Source organism: Arachis ipaensis, chromosome B3, assembly GCF_059453495.1.
Source record: "Arachis ipaensis isolate K30076 ecotype BB chromosome B3, ASM5945349v1, whole genome shotgun sequence".
NCBI classification, from domain to species: Eukaryota; Viridiplantae; Streptophyta; class Magnoliopsida; order Fabales; family Fabaceae; genus Arachis; species Arachis ipaensis.
In genome coordinates, this window is record NC_142438.1 from 5,559,940 (window position 1) to 5,576,695 (window position 16,756).

At 37.6% G+C, this 16,756-nt stretch overlaps 4 protein-coding genes across 4 annotated transcripts; 1 reads left to right on the forward strand and 3 right to left on the reverse strand.

Moving 5' to 3' along the window:
• The first annotated feature begins 887 nt into the window (after window positions 1–887).
• LOC107629032 (serine/threonine-protein kinase BSK5) lies at window positions 888–4,615 on the forward strand. Its single transcript, XM_016331713.3, has 10 exons — window positions 888–1,378; window positions 1,523–1,743; window positions 1,843–1,978; window positions 2,168–2,301; window positions 2,387–2,492; window positions 2,623–2,708; window positions 2,901–3,089; window positions 3,188–3,352; window positions 3,648–3,761; window positions 4,067–4,615. The coding sequence occupies exons 1-10, from the start codon at window positions 1,297–1,299 to the stop codon at window positions 4,307–4,309; spliced, it is 1,476 nt and encodes a 491-aa protein (XP_016187199.1). The 5' UTR covers window positions 888–1,296; the 3' UTR covers window positions 4,310–4,615.
• Window positions 4,616–4,826: 211 nt separating this feature from the next.
• On the reverse strand, window positions 4,827–8,698 carry LOC107634098 (protein DETOXIFICATION 42-like). Its single transcript, XM_021117873.2, has 13 exons — window positions 8,352–8,698; window positions 8,147–8,268; window positions 7,675–7,884; window positions 7,299–7,483; window positions 7,067–7,202; window positions 6,886–6,982; window positions 6,666–6,766; window positions 6,396–6,559; window positions 6,224–6,295; window positions 6,012–6,128; window positions 5,828–5,923; window positions 5,548–5,663; window positions 4,827–5,440 (listed from the first exon to the last, which is right to left on the reverse strand). The coding sequence occupies exons 1-13, from the start codon at window positions 8,402–8,404 to the stop codon at window positions 5,398–5,400; spliced, it is 1,512 nt and encodes a 503-aa protein (XP_020973532.1). The 5' UTR covers window positions 8,405–8,698; the 3' UTR covers window positions 4,827–5,397.
• Window positions 8,699–10,750: 2,052 nt separating this feature from the next.
• On the reverse strand, window positions 10,751–13,937 carry LOC107629031 (dicarboxylate transporter 1, chloroplastic). Its single transcript, XM_021117876.2, has 3 exons — window positions 12,543–13,937; window positions 11,645–11,866; window positions 10,751–11,405 (listed from the first exon to the last, which is right to left on the reverse strand). The coding sequence occupies exons 1-3, from the start codon at window positions 13,638–13,640 to the stop codon at window positions 11,043–11,045; spliced, it is 1,683 nt and encodes a 560-aa protein (XP_020973535.2). The 5' UTR covers window positions 13,641–13,937; the 3' UTR covers window positions 10,751–11,042.
• Window positions 13,938–14,014: 77 nt separating this feature from the next.
• On the reverse strand, window positions 14,015–15,509 carry LOC148569697 (dicarboxylate transporter 1, chloroplastic-like). The gene is made up of 2 exons (XM_088508574.1): window positions 14,599–15,509; window positions 14,015–14,520 (listed from the first exon to the last, which is right to left on the reverse strand). The coding sequence occupies exons 1-2, from the start codon at window positions 15,179–15,181 to the stop codon at window positions 14,018–14,020; spliced, it is 1,086 nt and encodes a 361-aa protein (XP_088364700.1). The 5' UTR covers window positions 15,182–15,509; the 3' UTR covers window positions 14,015–14,017.
• Window positions 15,510–16,756: the final 1,247 nt, after the last annotated feature.

The window sequence follows — 16,756 nt, forward strand, 5'->3', positions numbered from 1 at the left end:
TTTTCATTAATTTATCACGTATTAAAATTCATATAAAATTCAGATAATATGTTTGTTTATTTATAAAGAGGTGCAAATTGGGCTATTATAAATATTTACAACTTTGGATAACATTAAAGCTAATAAGAATGAATTCAGATATTTGTAAATGTGTAATATAAGCTATTATAAATATTTTCAAATTCATAAGAATGGATTTGAATAGCATTGAAGAAGGTCTGTTGAGTGTAGTAATTGATGCTCATACAGAGAATATATTGCAGGTAATTGGTGATGATAATTATTGAGAGTTAGTGATTATAATTACTTAATTAGTAAAGAGAATGATGGTAATCATAGTTATTTCCAAAAGCATTATGAACATAATTAGTATGATAATGTTAAAAAGATAAAAAAAATAATAAGAATTTCTCTTGTTTAATATTTATTAATTGTTATAAGACAAATTTTAATTGTTTTTGACTTTTTTTTTCAAATATTTTCTATTGATATCTATACAAGAATGCTTTGAGCTTACATGCTAAAATTATAGCAATAATATTTTAGGCTGCGTTTGTTTGTAAAAAAAGAGTAAGATAAGACATTGAGAAAAAGATATAAAGACATAAAATTTTGTGTTTATGTATTTTATTTGATGATAAATTAGAATAAATTATAAAAATTTAATAAAAATAATAAAAAAATAAAAAATAAATTATGTCCCGTATCTCATTGTTCTATCCCTCAAAACAAAGGCAGATTAGAGACAATGAAAAATGTGAATGTACATTACCGAATTGTAAAATATAGTTTGTCAATTGCTGGTATTAATTCGTATATAATATAAAGATTTAAAATGATTTTCTTTTTACTTAAACTTAAATTAAAATGAGTATTTTAAAAGAGAAAGCAAAGAGTGCAGAGTGCAGTAGTGTGTAGTGTCTGAGCAAAAGTGTAGAAGAGAAGGAAAAAGAAGGAATGATGAAGAGAAGAAGTGACTGATATCATTCGTTCGAAGCTAACACCAAAAAAAACCAAGCTTTCCCTTTGGATCCCAAAAAAGTAATCCTTTTTCCCACACCCCACTTTCTCTCTTCCCAAACACACCCCATTTTCATTTCATTTTCTTTTTTTCTTTTTGCCCCCTCTCTACTCTCTCTACCCCTTCATAAAACGTGACAAGCACAAAACACACAGAGAGCTTCAGAGAAAGAGATAGCTCCTCACATTTTCTTTTCTTCTTCTGCTGCTTCTTTTGTTTTTCTTTTTTATTTTTTTCCTAAGCAGCATTGTGTTTTTTTTTTTGTTTTTTCACCAATGGGAGCTCGTTGCTCTAAATTCTCTCTCTGTTGGTGGCCTTCACACATCAAATCAAACCTTCACGACTTATCTGATAATGGTGACCCTTTTCATTTTCATTTTATTTTTATGTAACTTTAGTTGTCACTTTCTACCATCACAAGTAGAATAAGAAAAGAAGCTAATTTGAGCTTAAAGTTGAGGTTTTTAATATGGATTCATATCTCTCTCTGTGTGTATGCAGATGACGGGGGCAAGAATGAGAAGGATCAATGGGTTGGATTCAATGAGTACACGTGGGATCAGCTTAAGGTTGCAACTTCAGGTTTCTCACCAGAGAACATTGTCTCAGAACATGGAGAGAAAGCTCCCAATGTTGTTTACAAAGGAAGGCTTGAAGATGATAGGTTGGTTGCTGTGAAGCGCTTCAACAAATCAGCTTGGCCTGATTCGAGACAATTTCTAGTTAGTGTCTTGCTTCTTCTTTTGATTTTGACTTTTTGGAATGTGTTGAGTTTGTGTGTGTAGCTTTATGTTTCTTTGTTTATTTGGAGTGGTTTTTAGGAGGAAGCAAGAGCAGTGGGGCAGTTAAGGAATGAAAGATTAGCTAACTTGGTTGGATGCTGCTGTGAAGGAGAAGAGAGGTTGCTTGTTGCAGAGTTCATGCCACATGAAACTCTCTCCAAACATCTCTTCCACTGTGAGTTTCCATTTGTTGGTTTATGTGCCTTGCTATCAAAAGGAGTAAAGATCTAATTTTGTTGTCATTATTGATTGAACTGTATTTTGCCCTGTCTTTACCATGTTCATTTTACTTATTTATTTGTGAAGTATTTGTTCCCTTTATGTGATCCGTTGATTGTGGGATATGTGTGAACTTCTCTGGCAGGGGAGACACAGCCCATGAAATGGGCAATGAGGTTGAGGGTGGCATTGTATTTGGCACAAGCATTGGATTACTGCAGCAGTCGAGGAAGAGCATTGTATCATGATCTTAATGCTTATAGAATCTTGTTTGATGAGGTACTTTAGCTTTTAAAGCCATGTTTTGTGCTTCCTTTTGTTTGGTTTTGTGGACCATATCTTATATTGTTGCAATGGTGGACAGGATGCCAACCCCAGGCTCTCTTGTTTTGGACTCATGAAAAACAGTAGAGACGGCCGAAGCTATAGCACAAATTTAGCCTTCACTCCTCCGGAGTACTTGAGGACCGGTAATAAATAACTAATTCAACGACAAAAATCTTAGCCTTTAATTTGATATAGAACTGTTTTAGTAGTTAAAAGCATTACCACTTATTTCAATTTCTTCTACTGATCCAAAGCATGTTTGAAATTCGGCAGGAAGAATCACCCCTGAAAGTGTAGTATACAGTTTTGGCACACTTTTGCTTGATCTTCTGAGTGGAAAGCATATTCCACCCAGTCATGTAAACTCCCTCCTTGAACATTTATTCTCTTCTTTATAATTTAAGGTTGTATTTGTTCAGTGAGCCTTTGGCCTGTACAAACTGAACAAATGCTTGTACCTTAATAACATAAATGATGGTTTGGCTTAACATGATCAAATCATTGCTATATAACTCAGATTCAATAGGTAACATAATGCTTTTTATGTGCAGGCACTTGACCTTATACGCGGCAAAAATTTTTCCTTGCTGATGGACTCTTGTTTAGAAGGTCATTTTTCGAACGATGATGGAACTGAGATAGTGAGATTGGCTTCGCGTTGTCTACAATATGAACCTCGTGAGAGACCAAATGCAAAGTCACTTGTGACCGCTCTAACTCCTCTTCAGAAAGAAACTTCAGTATTCTCTATCTTTCACTCATTGACTTTCTTCATTGAAGACAGTTGGGAGCACCGGAACATATTTAGTATTTTGTTTATGGCTGTGGTATTTTGCAGGTACTGTCGTATGTTTTGATGGGCATACCAGATGGGAATGTATCATCAAAGGAAACAGTTTCTTTGACACCTTTTGGTGAAGCTTGTTCAAGAAGAGATCTCACTGCTATACATGAAATTTTGGATAAGGTGGGGTACAAGGATGATGAAGATGTTGCAAACGAGGTATCCTATTGTTCTCTAGATTTCCTTCTAATTTGGACCTTTCTTAAGAGAATTCTGTTATAGGCTACACTTACTTTTTTTGTCTATGGAGAATTTTATATTCTGCTTGTATGCTGGATGCCAAATGAGCTAGGACTAGTTTTTTTACCACTCAATTTTCCAATATTTCCAAGTGTAGACCTTTTGAGTTTCTCTCTTAAAAGTTTTTGTGTTGAATTTTATAACAAGATATTCCGATAACCTTCCGTAACCTTGTGTTATATTGGTATCTGTGCAACTTTATATTTTATCGCAGCTTTCCTTCCAAATGTGGACAAATCAAATACAGGAAACACTGAATTCTAAGAACCTTGGAGATACTGCTTTTCGTGCTAGAGACTTCTCCACAGCCATTGACTACTACACACAAGTAAGTTAGCTTGAAGTTCTTGGAAGAGAAGTCCATTGTAAATCACCAAAACAACATTCATACATTAACCAAAAAAAAAGAGAAAGAAAGGTGAAGTTTAAAGTTTAACGCTTTGGTATTACCTATAATCCTATGAAATTTTAAGTTGATGGACAGTTGAATATATCCATGTTTTGCAAGTTGCAATTAGAGGATTGAATTTCCAGAATAAGTCAATTATTCACAATGCATTATGTAACTATAGTACTATACTTTCTTTTGCCAGATATATGATTATGATTTCATGATGCTTATTTTATGTGTAGTTCATTGATGTTGGGACCATGGTATCGCCAACCGTGTATGCCAGGCGTTGCTTATGCTATCTTATGAATGACATGCCACAAGAGGCACTCGGAGATGCTATGCAAGCTCAATCAGTATCTCCCACATGGCCAACGGCATTCTATCTTCAAGCTGCTGCACTCTTCAGCCTTGGCATGGACAACGATGCACAGGAAAGTCTTAAAGACGGCACAATACTGGAAACCAGGAAGCATAGAAATTGAAACTGTATAGTCCTTTTTTTCTCTTGCTTTGATTTCCCTTCATTTTATCAAGCCAAATTTCATAGTTACTAGTGTAGTTACTCGTGTGACGCAAGAGATACTTAACAAGATCTGCATGCTAGGAAGTTTATATGACTAAAATATATGGTACATAAAGTGTATCTTTCCCTTAGCAGCTCCCTTAGGCTGAAAGACACTTGATGGCTATGGCTATGGCCTACATATGCTTGTTCTTTTTGGTCCAATCTTGTGAATCACAATTTGTTCAAGCTTCTTAATTCTTATAGATGTTAATTTTTCCGGTCAGCCTCCTGTACCGTTATTTATGATCATATTCACTTAACAAACTGCATGGTATTTTTTACCTCTTAATCTTTTTGAATTATTATTGGTTAATAATCAAAGGTAAGAAACACTTTGTTACAAAGAACCTGAGACAATAAAACCTTAACCATCAACATCTTGATATTATCAATGTCATTGTGCTGTACATTTGTACTCAGTATTTAGCTTTTTCAATAGGTCTCAGGCTTAGTTTTGATTGGGTTTTGGAGAAAATGACAAATTAAGCTTCTTTATATGTGTCATCAACAAAAAATGACAAACCATACTACAAGTAGAAGACACTCCCCCTGTCATTTCTTCCAACATTGCATGTTCCATGGAATCTTTCATTTTCACAATGTTCATCTAATCATTACTATTGTAAGATTGAGTGGTTACCAGTACATCCAAAGGTATATACATTAATTAAGAATCAACTCTTAATTATTTAAGCTCACTGGCTATTATAAAGCTCTATAATCTGATTGTGACTCTAATCCCGCTTAAGGATGCTGATTCATAGCCAGCAATTATTTTATGAAGAGTAAGAAATAGAGGCTCTATCATAATAATTCCCTCCCCCCACCCAAAAAGAGTTGCCAAACTTTTACCCCTTTTTTCTTCTGCACATTGTATTTGAAGTATAGGTAGATCATGTCAAACAATCAAACCAAGCACAATTTGGTAGAAGCCTATGAAAGTGGGGTCAAATAAATGAAGCTATGCCTTTGAATATGATTATGGTCATATGGTGACTAATACTCTCACTTCCTAAGGATCTTCCAAGGTCCTGATCCTGTTCCAATCCTGCATAAACATAATTCATTGATTGATTACCTTGAATTCAACATAGTAAGAACTAAACATGCCTTGGAAAAGTGATCGTTTAGGAAAAATCCAACTGAATTTCTTACCTCAAGAAGCCAGCAAATGCTCTAAGACCCATATAGATGGTCAAAGCAACCCAAATTCCTATGAATGATGCTGATAAAAATAGTAGGCAAATGATGCTGACAACTGCCACTATAAGCTGACAATGAAGATAATGATTAAGTAAATCAATTTCTATCCAGAAAAGAACAATCTTTAGCAAAGTTTGGATGCTAACTTTGCATCATCTAGAACTACTTAAGATTCATAAAATATGCAGTATATAATCCCTTATTGCACGAAGACATGGAAGAAAATACACACCAAAGAGAATGCTGAATATGCAAAGTCAGATGCACCAAAGTTGATACCATCAAATACAAATGCCAAAGCATTGATGGGTTGGGTGGCTGCAACAAACTGAGAGAAACAATCAAACATAAATATAAGTCTCACAAATTTAGGGTGCTGAAAAGATTAGATACCAATGTACAAGAAATAGACTTACAGGTATTCCAATTTTTATGAGGTGGAGGACATCAACATCTCTTGTAAATAGTTTAGCTCCAAAAGGAAGTCCTGCACCAAGAATGAATGCAAGAGCCAATCCCAGAACCAAACCCATCTGCAATATAATTGTTTGTTAGTCTTGCAGCTAATTTAATTGAGCAAAGATTAGGATCTTTTTTTTTTTCTTAAAAAAATAGAAATGTAAAGAACCTGTAATACTCGAGCTGCAGTCGCAGTGGCCTTGTCATAGTCCTTGGCAGCAAATGCGCCTGCAAGAATTGCCTGCAATCAACTTGATATTCTCAATAGAAGTTATGAACAAAAATAGATTGAAAGTAGGATGAAGTAAAAAATAGTGCATTATGTAAACAGAGGTATCAACCTGCCCAGCAACAGCAAGACCATCGGCAAGAAGAGATACTGCCAGCCAAATCTGCAGGCAGACTTGAAATGCAGCCATAGATTTTGATCCCTGGCGTGCAGCTAGTGAGGCGGCCAGAGTGACACAGAATGTTACAGCAGTTACTCTCAATAACAACAGAAAACCTGGATGACAAGAATGAAACAAAAAATAATCTCAATGCTGAAATGCTACTTAACCTATTTGGCTATTTCCCAGGGATAATCAACTTGAAATGCTAGTTAACCTTACCATTTTTGAGAAATCGATCAAACTGCAGATGCTTGATGCTGGGAGGCATAAGATCAACTTTTTGCATCAATTTCCACAGGAGTATTACAGAAATTAGGTACCTGCATTCACAGTTAATTTGAAAATAAGAGATGACTAAGAGGCAAAGAAGCAAAAGAAAAATAAGAGTTAACATTAGAGTATAGTTAGAGTATTCTAACTCCAATGAAATAAGACTTACTGAGATATAACATGAGCAATGGCTGCACCACTAACACCTAAGCGGAATACAAACATGAACAAAGGATCCAGTGCTATGTTGGTCAAATCTCCTGCCACTGGATCACATAAGAGAAAGGGTCATCAGAATTAGATGATATTAGGATATTGCAACACACAATTGATAAAATTTCAAGGCATACAAGTAGCATATAGAGGTGTTTTAGTGTCTTTAAATCCTCGGAAGACTCCCTGCATTGCTAACGAGAGAAGAACAGCCGGCGCGCCAAGAGATCTCAATGTCAGGTAGTTCTGTGCAGGTTTGAGCATGGGAGAGTCCTTCATGAAAAAAATTGTGTACAATATGTTAAACAAAATGCTAAAGCGCTGAAACTAAAATGATCATTCTGCAAATGTTTATAAGAAACCACTTACATAATTTACTCCCATGAAGTGCAATAAAGGTTTTGCTGCAAATATGAGGAATATTGCCTGGACAAGGCCAAGAATACCACCAATTACCAATGCTGATGATGCAGAAGGGATATGCCTTCTCTTATGCTCAACCTTAACTACATTTGAGTCCATATGGATCAAATCTGGTTTCTGAACATCTCCATCTGTTATTACCAAAAAAAGTGCCTCAATGCCTTGTTGTGCAAGCTACGAAGCACGGACACACCAACTAAGTGACGTGTCACTTGTCCATGTTTTAAGAATTTTTGGCAGAACATAGACAGTAGGAATATTCGAAGAAAACATGACTAAAAACCAAACCACCATGATTTAGATAAGAATGGGAGAATGTTACCTTTATCTGGTATAAGTTCATTGATTTCAGCTTTCAGAATGGAACCTTCTTCCAAGGATTCACTATCCTCTACCAGAGGGCTGGCTGCTGTAAGGGCATCTTCCTCAGCCACAAAAGAAGTAGTCACACTGACGAGTGGGAAAATTGCAATCCTCGATATTTGATTGAAGAGAGCTATGGATACTCCTACAGCAGCAAGCTCCACTGCACCTGTATGCATAAACCAACGATATTTAACAGTGGACACGTTATACAACATTCAAGTATATATCACTTAGCCCTTAGACTTCATTTGGTAACTGTCTTAAGACAGAAATACAAAAATATTGACAGACACAAACTTGTTTGGAGAAAGAGACAGATACATGGATATAAATAGAGACATGACCATTTTGTCTTATCTCTATCTCCTTTTTTATATTTTCTGCTATGAGACACTTAGCAAACTTGGAGTTAATGGTGGAACATATACCTATTCGGCCAATGAATGCTGTGTCAACCAGTGAAGCAATAGGATCAGCTGTCAAAGCCATAGCAGAAGGCACTGCAATTGACAATATTTCCCAACCAAGGTTGTCTGCTTTGAAAACAAGTCTGCAGTAAGAAGAAAATAAAATAAAAAGTCAAGAATTACACCTGTAGAAGAGAAACAATGAAGTAGCAATGAAAATAAGTACCTGGTGTCCCTAAATAAACTGCAAACTTGTGTTGAAATGAGTTTGTCAGCCATATTAAGGAAGCCAAATTAAGTTTTCTACTTATGAAACCAACATGAAGAGTTGTTGTTAATAGGGCCACTAAAATGATACTAGATACCAGAATTCAGACGCCAAAAATTTATATGTTCTCCATATATATATGATTTAATACTGGCCTAAAAATCAAAGAATAGTATCAATGATCAAGGAACAGTTATAACAAGTTGATAGAGCAGGTGGAGGCGTTTAGGAATTAATATAAGAGTGCCAACTGGTAAAAGAAAGAAAAAGAGGACAGTTTCCTATGACACTTTCAGAGGAAGTTCACCAGAAATTTCCCTTTAGAGTGGCATTTAACTAAGAGATAGAAGATTTTGAATGAAAAGGAAGAAAGAGACCCACCAAACTCTGATTCCAAATAAGACAAAGAAACTGCCTTGCAGATTCTTCTTCCTGAGTGAATTAAACAGCATTTTGCGGCACATGTTATGTCAATGTCATATAAATGCAAAGTGTTTTAGGTTTGGAAACTATGCGGAGCACATTCAGTGCCACCTTGAAATAATATCACTGCACATTATTAATGTGAAACAACTCCAAATGCAATTTTCTTCCCTCTCATCATCTGATAATAATTACATTGATTTTATTAAACTTGCACCATTGTGAACAACTATAGTATTAGGCCTAGTGGTAAGTGTTTGATCCAAGTATCCAACACATGGACTTGAACATGAATGGAAACATTTTGGAGTAAATGTATGTTAAGCAATTTGGGCTATCCTATACATATACAAATAGATTTATGCATGTGAAATGTGTGAGACTAAAATTAAAATCATCAACTATTGGACGCACTAAAAATATGTTTGTGTCACACTCAAGTTCCGTGCAAGATTCAAGAGAACAAGTGAACAACCTAAGTTACATGGTAGCTGAGACTTTAATTCAAGTAGTAATTCATATGCCTCTTAATATGCTGCATCCGGGTTCAAACCCTGACAAATGCGTCAAATATTGAATATGAACCCTTTAGTATGTGTGCAATGTGGGTGTGTTGTGTTGTAATATTTAGGATTGAGAGTTATCCAATTCATCTCACAAAAAAAAAACCTAAGTTACATTGAAAAAATTCACTTGCTGCTTCGTCCTCACTAGCCGCTCCCATGATCCGGGGTGGCATTTGGCTTACGTTTGTATCTTAATATTTTATTCTTAATAACAATCTTGTCTCTTAGAGGAAAAAAATGTTGGTATTTGTTACACTTCTTGGTACGGTGATTAAGACTGAATCCCAAACTTTATCTAAATAAATGAATAACATTACTTTTCTAGTTACGTACTTCAATGTTGCAACAAAAATCCTTGTCTAATTTATGTTTTGTACATTAAGATACATACTTTGTTTTAAATTAGGTACAAGAATTTCTTTTCTTCCGTGAATTTTACATGTGAATGTGATTAAAAGGTGAAAAGATGTAAAGGTTTAATGTAGGTGAAAAAGGTAAAACGTATAGATAAAGTGTCGTAAACTCTCACGTATCAGTGTATTTGGTCCTTAAGATCAAACCAAGTGATTAGTGATTACTAAAATGAACGAATCTATGCCGAGAGAATTTCGAATCGGGAACGGATTCTCTCCGCTGTTTTAAAAACTGGACATCGTCAATGGTATCATCTAAACCATTAAAAATTATTAAAATTAATGGTAATGATTAAAATTAATTTTGAATTTCACACAATAAAATTTAATTGAATAATAATTTCTGTGGGATCTTTTAATTTTTATTTTTAAAACATAATTATGAAAATCGAACCGAACATCCAATTCAACTGGATTAATTGGGAGTTGATTTTTTGACCGGTTTGGTTGGCACAAAAAATTACTTGGCAAAAAACTTGGGAGTTGATTTTTTGACCGGTTTGGTTGGCACAAAAAATTACTTGGCAAAAAACTGATCGAATCGATAGTTAATCGATAAACTGCATAAACCGGTCTAGTTTTGTTGATTATACTTTGTTAAATTTTCTAAAATAATTTTATTGACAATTGGGTTTTTTTGGCAAGTTAATTTTTCTATAATAATTTCTGTATGTAATTTTTAATAATTTTATTTTATATTTAATTAAATTAATTTAACCACGGTTCAATTACCAGTCACTCCACTAGTTTATTGACCAATTCAATTTTCACATCCTTGCTCTGAAGCCCCAAGCAAAATATTAAATATGTATAGTCATTATAACATCAATTACTGAAAGAAATTTTATATTTTCCGGTGTAATTTAAATTCAGAATGTGTTATTGTATGTCAAGATGTTAACAATTCAGCATAAGAAAATGGAATTATTTTAGACTCCTAACTATTCAGCAAAACTTGAAGCAGCAAGGCATACAACTGTAATATTAACCTGATTCCTGAATAGCAGGATGTCCTTACATTTCAAAAATCATATAAAATGTTCTACCCCAGATCTAAAATGACCAGCTGTAATTTTTCCCACCTAAGTCTCCATCAAAACCTCCCGATAATTATTTCTTGAAGAATCGCAAAAAGGTTAGCAGTATTCTTCGACTGCTGATTACAACGAGAATTGGTACATGAATGTGTGCAAAAATCTTGAAAAGTTAAAATCGTGTGTGGGCAAAACTCTTTAACGGGCTCCCATTTACCACAAGCCAATGGCTTTCCACCAAACTCCTCCAAGTCCAAGCCAGATTACAATGTTAACAATACTGATGAGGAATCCGTAGCCCCACCATTTGGCGAGTGGAACATAGTTGGCGCCGTAAAATACGGGGGCTGATCCAATCCCATAATGAGTAAGGCCGCCCATGAGGTTGGAGAGGAAGGAAAGCACCATGGCTCCAAAGAATGGTGGAGTTCCCAGAGCAGTGGCGACAGACAAGAAAGCAGTGAACATGGCACCTATATGAGCAGCCCCACTTGCAAAGAAGTAGTGAGAGTAGAAGTAGAGGAGGACAAGGATTCCAAAAGATAGTTGCCAAGAGAGACCCAATCCACCAACAAACTGCATGAAACAACATTAACAAATAATTTCATTAGAAGAATCAAGGAATGTGATAAGAATTAAAGGCAGTATTGTTGACTAACAGAGCATAGGCATGAAACACGAAGCCTAATTATTCCAAGATGAATATTTCAAATAATTATATTATACACAGTTGGTTGATAGCTATTAGCATCTACATTATTCAAAATATGAGATGACCAATGAAGATTAACCATCGGCTAGGTAGAATAACATACCTTGACCACAGTTTGACTGAACCAAGAAATGAGACCATATTTGTTCAAATATCCAGCCATGGCAATGAGGGCAGCAAACCATGTGAGAGTATCCCAGGCAACTCCCTCAGCCAAGCACTCCTTCCATGTTACGACCCCAGTGACAAGGAGTGCAGATAATCCAAGAATGGCAGCAGTGACAGCATCAATATTAAGAACCCCTCCAAAGACCCAAAGTCCTACCTGTTACAACAGAGCAAGAGAGTGGATACGATACCCAGGAGATAGAAGATTTCATGGTATACGGCAACATAACTACTGTACCATCAATTTCTGATACCAGTAAATTAGTTATAAATAACCAGAGGATTCAAAAATCAATTAAGCAAACAAGTGGTGTGCTAGTCATAACCAATGCCCCAAACTTACTATAGTTACATCCCCCAATAGTAAAGCCACAATGCCAGGATGCACGTCTATCCTGATGTGTATATCCAATTAACAATACTCTAAACACAAAATCCATTAACGAACTACACACCAATTCAAACTCTTACATGCAGCTAACAATAGATTCAAACACGGTCCACATTGAAGAAGCACAAATTCCTAAGTTTGTCGTTGAACAAGTTCCTATCTATCAACTCTGCATTTACAAATTTGAAACTCCAATCCTTGTGTAATCAATCGACAAGCTAACACTGTCAACAAATCAACTCAACAACCAAACAAGTTATTGTCAAATTGAATACCAAAATTATGAATTCCCTACCAAGCCATCCACAAGCATAGCTCCGAAAACAAATATGAGAAACACTTTACCGCACAATTACTCATTTTCTCTACATAGAACGCAAAAACCAACTAACAGAAACAAAATTTATCTAAATTCAGCAACTTGAATTCATTCTATGATTACCGTAAGAAGCAGTGTCAATGTCATGATCTTCTCATGCGAAGTCATAGGTCCCATCTTCTGCAACCTCTCCCTCGCAAGCTTCGGCGCGTCGGGGCTACTCTTCATCCCCGGCGGGTAGATAACATACAGTATCAACGGCACCAACACCAATGAAACCAGGCCCGGAACGATCCCAGCCTTAGCCCAATCCACCCATCCAATAGTCTTGTTAATCGCATTCTGAGTCAGAGTTGCACACAGCGGGTTCGCCGCCATCGCCGTCAGGAACATCGCCGACGAGATCACCGACGTCTGAAAACACGTCAGCATGAGCCACGACCCCAAGCGATTCTCCGTCCCGTCGCCAGCGTTGCTTCCGCATGCAACGCAGAGAGCCTTCACCAGTGGCAGGAAAATTCCACCGGCGCGCGCTGAAACCGAGGGGATCGCCGGCGCGAGAAGCGCTTCGCTGAAGACCAAGCTGTACCCTAACCCTAGCGAGGAGCTTCCGAAGAGTGAGACGAACTGGTACGCGACGCGGTTACCGAGGCCGGTCTTGATGAATCCCTTGGCAAAGAAGAAGGCGAGGCAGATGAGCCACGGGATCGGGTCGCCAAAGCCTGAGAATGCCGCGGCGAATGGAAGGGTTTTAGTGAGGACGGAGACGCCGAGTCCGAGGATGGCGACGGCACCGAGAGGTAGCGGCTGCGTGATGATCCCGACGATGGTGCCGAGGAAGATCGCGAGGAGCTGCCATGCGTTACGAGAGACGCCGGCGGGGACGGGAGAGTACCAGACGAGGACGCCGATGGCTATGGAGGCGAGTAAGGGCTTCATGGCGGCCCCTTGCCATGGCTGAGGAGGTGGAGGTGGCGGAGATGCTGGCGTAATGGAAGCTGTACCAGCGACGGAGGCTACGACGGTAGAATGTGTGCGATTAGATTTGAAAGGAGCATTGGAAATGGAGGTGATGAGATTGAAAGAACGTGGTTTAAGAGTGAGGGGTTTGAAGGTGGTGGAAGTGGTGGGAAGGGAATGGAGGAGTGGTTTGGGTTTGGGGGAGAGGGAGCGGAGGCGTAGGGAGGGGAGAGTGGTGGCGGAGAGAGCTATGGAGGCCATGTTAGGGGCTGGGATCCGATGTGGTGTGTGTGTGTGTATTGGAGCTTAATAGAGGTGCAGCGCCATGGTGCGCTCAAGTGAGTGAGAGATCTAATTTGGAGCGTTGGATGCGTAGGTAGGAATATGCAGATTTGTTGGCTTGCCAGTTGCCCCTTGTGAATGGCGTCTGTCACAGTTGGAGCTATTGGAATCTCCGAACTTGAAACATGACGAGACAACAAGTGAAGTCAGGTCAGTTATGTGGAGTGTGTGGACAGCGAGCAGCATGGGAAAGTCACCATGGACTACGTGTCTAATTGTCCAATGCGTAATAGTGGCGCTATGGGCTTTAATCAAAGACTTTTTTGGGCCACAAGGCCCAGCTATAACACACAACATTATTTGCGAAAAAAGAAATGGTGCCGTACCGTAAGGAAGAGAGTAGCAGCCATGATGTTTTCGTTGAGAGTCATAGGTCCCATAAGTTGCAACTTGTCCCTAGCAACCCTTGGAGCATCAGGGCTATTCTTTACGCCCGGCGGGTAAATCACGTACAAGATCAACGGCACAACAACCAATGACACCGCACCCGGCACCGCCGCCGCCACGGCCCAATCGCTCCATCCAATCCCCCTCCCTATGGCCCCACGCGCCAGCGTCCCGCACAGAGGGTTGGCGGCCATGGCAGTCAGGAACATGGCAGAAGAGATGACGGAGGTTTGGAAGCAGGTTAGAGTGAGCCATGAGCCTAGCTTGCTCTCGGTTCCATCGCCAACGTTGCTGCCACATGCTTCGCTCAGAGACTTCACTAATGGGAGTATGATCCCACCTGCTCTTGCTGAAACTGAAGGTATGGCTGGTGCAAGCAATGCTTCGCTCAACACCAAGCTGTATCCTAATCCTGATCACATAATATAAATCTGCTTCTTAGCATGCATTTAACTAACTTTTATAACCAAATTCCATAACTACTACTTACCAAGGGAGGAGCTTCCGGCGAGTGACACCACGTGGTATGCGATTCGAGTTCCTAACCCGGTTTTGATGAAACCTTTGGCGAAGAAGAAAGCCAGAGCCACCAGCCAAGGTATCTGGTCACCAAAGGCCGAGAACGCCGCGGCGTATGTTAGCGTTTTGGTGAGCACGGCGGTGCATAAACCCATGATAGCAACAGCCCCCAGCGGAAGCGGCTGCGTGATGATGCCGACGATAGTCGCCATGAAAATGGAGAGAAGCTGCCACGCGTTTCTGGGTACTCCAGAAGGCGAAGGGAGGAGCCAGAGGATGAGACCTGTTGCGACGGAAGCCAGTAATGGCTTCAGCTTCGCACCTTGCCATGGTTGTGGAGGAGGGAGTGTTGTGGTAGTAGAGGCAGCGGCGGCAGCGTAGGGTTTATTAATAAGTTTTGTTGTGAATTGGAAGGGTTTGAGTTTGATCGAAGGGAAAGAGAGTGGTGTTGTGGTTTTAAGGGGTTTGAATTTGATGGAAGAGAGGTTTGAAGTGAATGGCAGTGTGGTTGGTTTCGGAAGAGGGTATCTGATTATTAGAGATGTGGAAGCCATGGATGAAGAGTGTTATCACCTTGTTGAGAATGAAAAAAGAAGCTGAATATAATTTGAGATAGATTGATATATTGAACATCATATAAAGTCAGCAGAATCCACATGTCATGGTTTTGCAGATTGCAGCAACTGCTAGCTAGCTATCTCTACCTCTGTTTTTGGTTTCTATATATTTATTGTTATTTGAAGGTATTTCTTTTAGTTGGTTAAATTATTAGGCTTATTATTGTTAGCAGTGTCATCAATAGTCATCATATTATTCTTGTTAGTTATTTCGGTATGGCTAGTGAAGCTACCTAGTAAAGTGTTCTGTATTTATTCAAAGTATGTGGTGTGATGAGGAGGATTTGTGTAAAGCATTAAGGAGTAAGGACCTGTGAGTATACTAAGGAAAGATACACAGCTAAAAACTCAGATGCAATCGATTTTACGTGTTTTACTTAAAATTGATATCTGAAAACCATTAGATGAAAATTTAGTAGTTAAATCATCTAATGGCTCTCAGGTATCAACTTCACGTAAATTCAACTTCACCTGAGTTTTCACCAAGATACATAGTAAAATGTTAAATTTGGTGAAGCAATGCAAGGTAAAAGTTTTAGACCTTTGTATTACTTTTTATTGGGTATGTTTCATACAAAATGTTAAATTTATTTTGTTTTCCCTTCATTTTGTGTGCACCATTTTTAATATCATAAGTAAAAGATACACATAAATAATGTACACAACTATAATATATATAATATTTTAAAACTTCAACGAGTATAATTCTTAAAAAATTTACCTAAATATTGTGTATGTTCTATTTTATACTTCAAATTTGTTAAAAACAAGAAGGTCATTTGAAAAAGGATTTTGTGTATTATGCAATATATGGAATGATATAATATAGAATGATATTTATAGATACTAAGATAATTGAAATAATAAAAACGTAATATCTTATAATAAATATTTAGATATATTAAACAATTCTAATTAATGTTAATTAATTGTAATATATTTTAATATCCTTCCTCAAACTCAAGCCACATACACTTGAGTTTGAAACTTATTGAAAACAACGAAATAGAAAAAAAAAAGCATAAAATAATAGAACAGATGCAGGCAGAACTGTCGGAAGAAAGCGCAGATGAAATGTCACAAGAAAATATAGACGAAACTGCTATAAAAAAAAGTGCAAATAGAACTGTAAGAAACAAGCACAAACGAAACTGTTGAAAGGGAACGCAAACGAACTGATGGAAGGAAATGCAGATGAAATTGACGGAAGGGAACGAAAAATACATGGTTTCTCCATGAGAATAGGTAAGTAAGATATTTAACTCATTAAACTCAGAAAGACACAAGACGGAGAGGATAAGCTAATCGGTGAGGTGAAAAAGCATCATAAGAGTAACCAAAGGCAAAGGAAAATGGCATAGAGCAAAAGTGTAAAAAATACGGTAATTTTACTGAAAGAAAAATAATATATTCTCTTCAATGAGAATATCATGACTCTAATATCATGTTAGAAAAGGTAAAAGAGAGAGAGCAGTAGAGAAAAAATCGAAATAATAAAAATATAATATTTTA

Coding starts and splice junctions, on each gene's coding strand:
- LOC107629031 (XM_021117876.2), bottom strand. CDS start 13,640: ATGGCCTCCATAGCTCTCTCCGCCACCACTCTCCCCTCCCTACGCCTC. Junction 11,867..12,542: donor CATTGACACTGCTTCTTACG/GTAATCATAGAA, acceptor CTGTTGTAACAG/GTAGGACTTTGGGTCTTTGG. Junction 11,406..11,644: donor TCAGTCAAACTGTGGTCAAG/GTATGTTATTCT, acceptor TGTTTCATGCAG/TTTGTTGGTGGATTGGGTCT.
- LOC107629032 (XM_016331713.3), top strand. CDS start 1,297: ATGGGAGCTCGTTGCTCTAAATTCTCTCTCTGTTGGTGGCCTTCACAC. Junction 2,709..2,900: donor AGCATATTCCACCCAGTCAT/GTAAACTCCCTC, acceptor TTTTATGTGCAG/GCACTTGACCTTATACGCGG. Junction 3,090..3,187: donor CTCTTCAGAAAGAAACTTCA/GTATTCTCTATC, acceptor GGTATTTTGCAG/GTACTGTCGTATGTTTTGAT.
- LOC148569697 (XM_088508574.1), bottom strand. CDS start 15,181: ATGGCTTCCACATCTCTAATAATCAGATACCCTCTTCCGAAACCAACC. Junction 14,521..14,598: donor CGCCGGAAGCTCCTCCCTTG/GTAAGTAGTAGT, acceptor TTATGTGATCAG/GATTAGGATACAGCTTGGTG.
- LOC107634098 (XM_021117873.2), bottom strand. CDS start 8,404: ATGGCTGACAAACTCATTTCAACACAAGTTTGCAGTTTATTTAGGGAC. Junction 6,560..6,665: donor TGATCGATTTCTCAAAAATG/GTAAGGTTAACT, acceptor CTTGTCATCCAG/GTTTTCTGTTGTTATTGAGA. Junction 5,924..6,011: donor TCATAAAAATTGGAATACCT/GTAAGTCTATTT, acceptor TGTTTCTCTCAG/TTTGTTGCAGCCACCCAACC.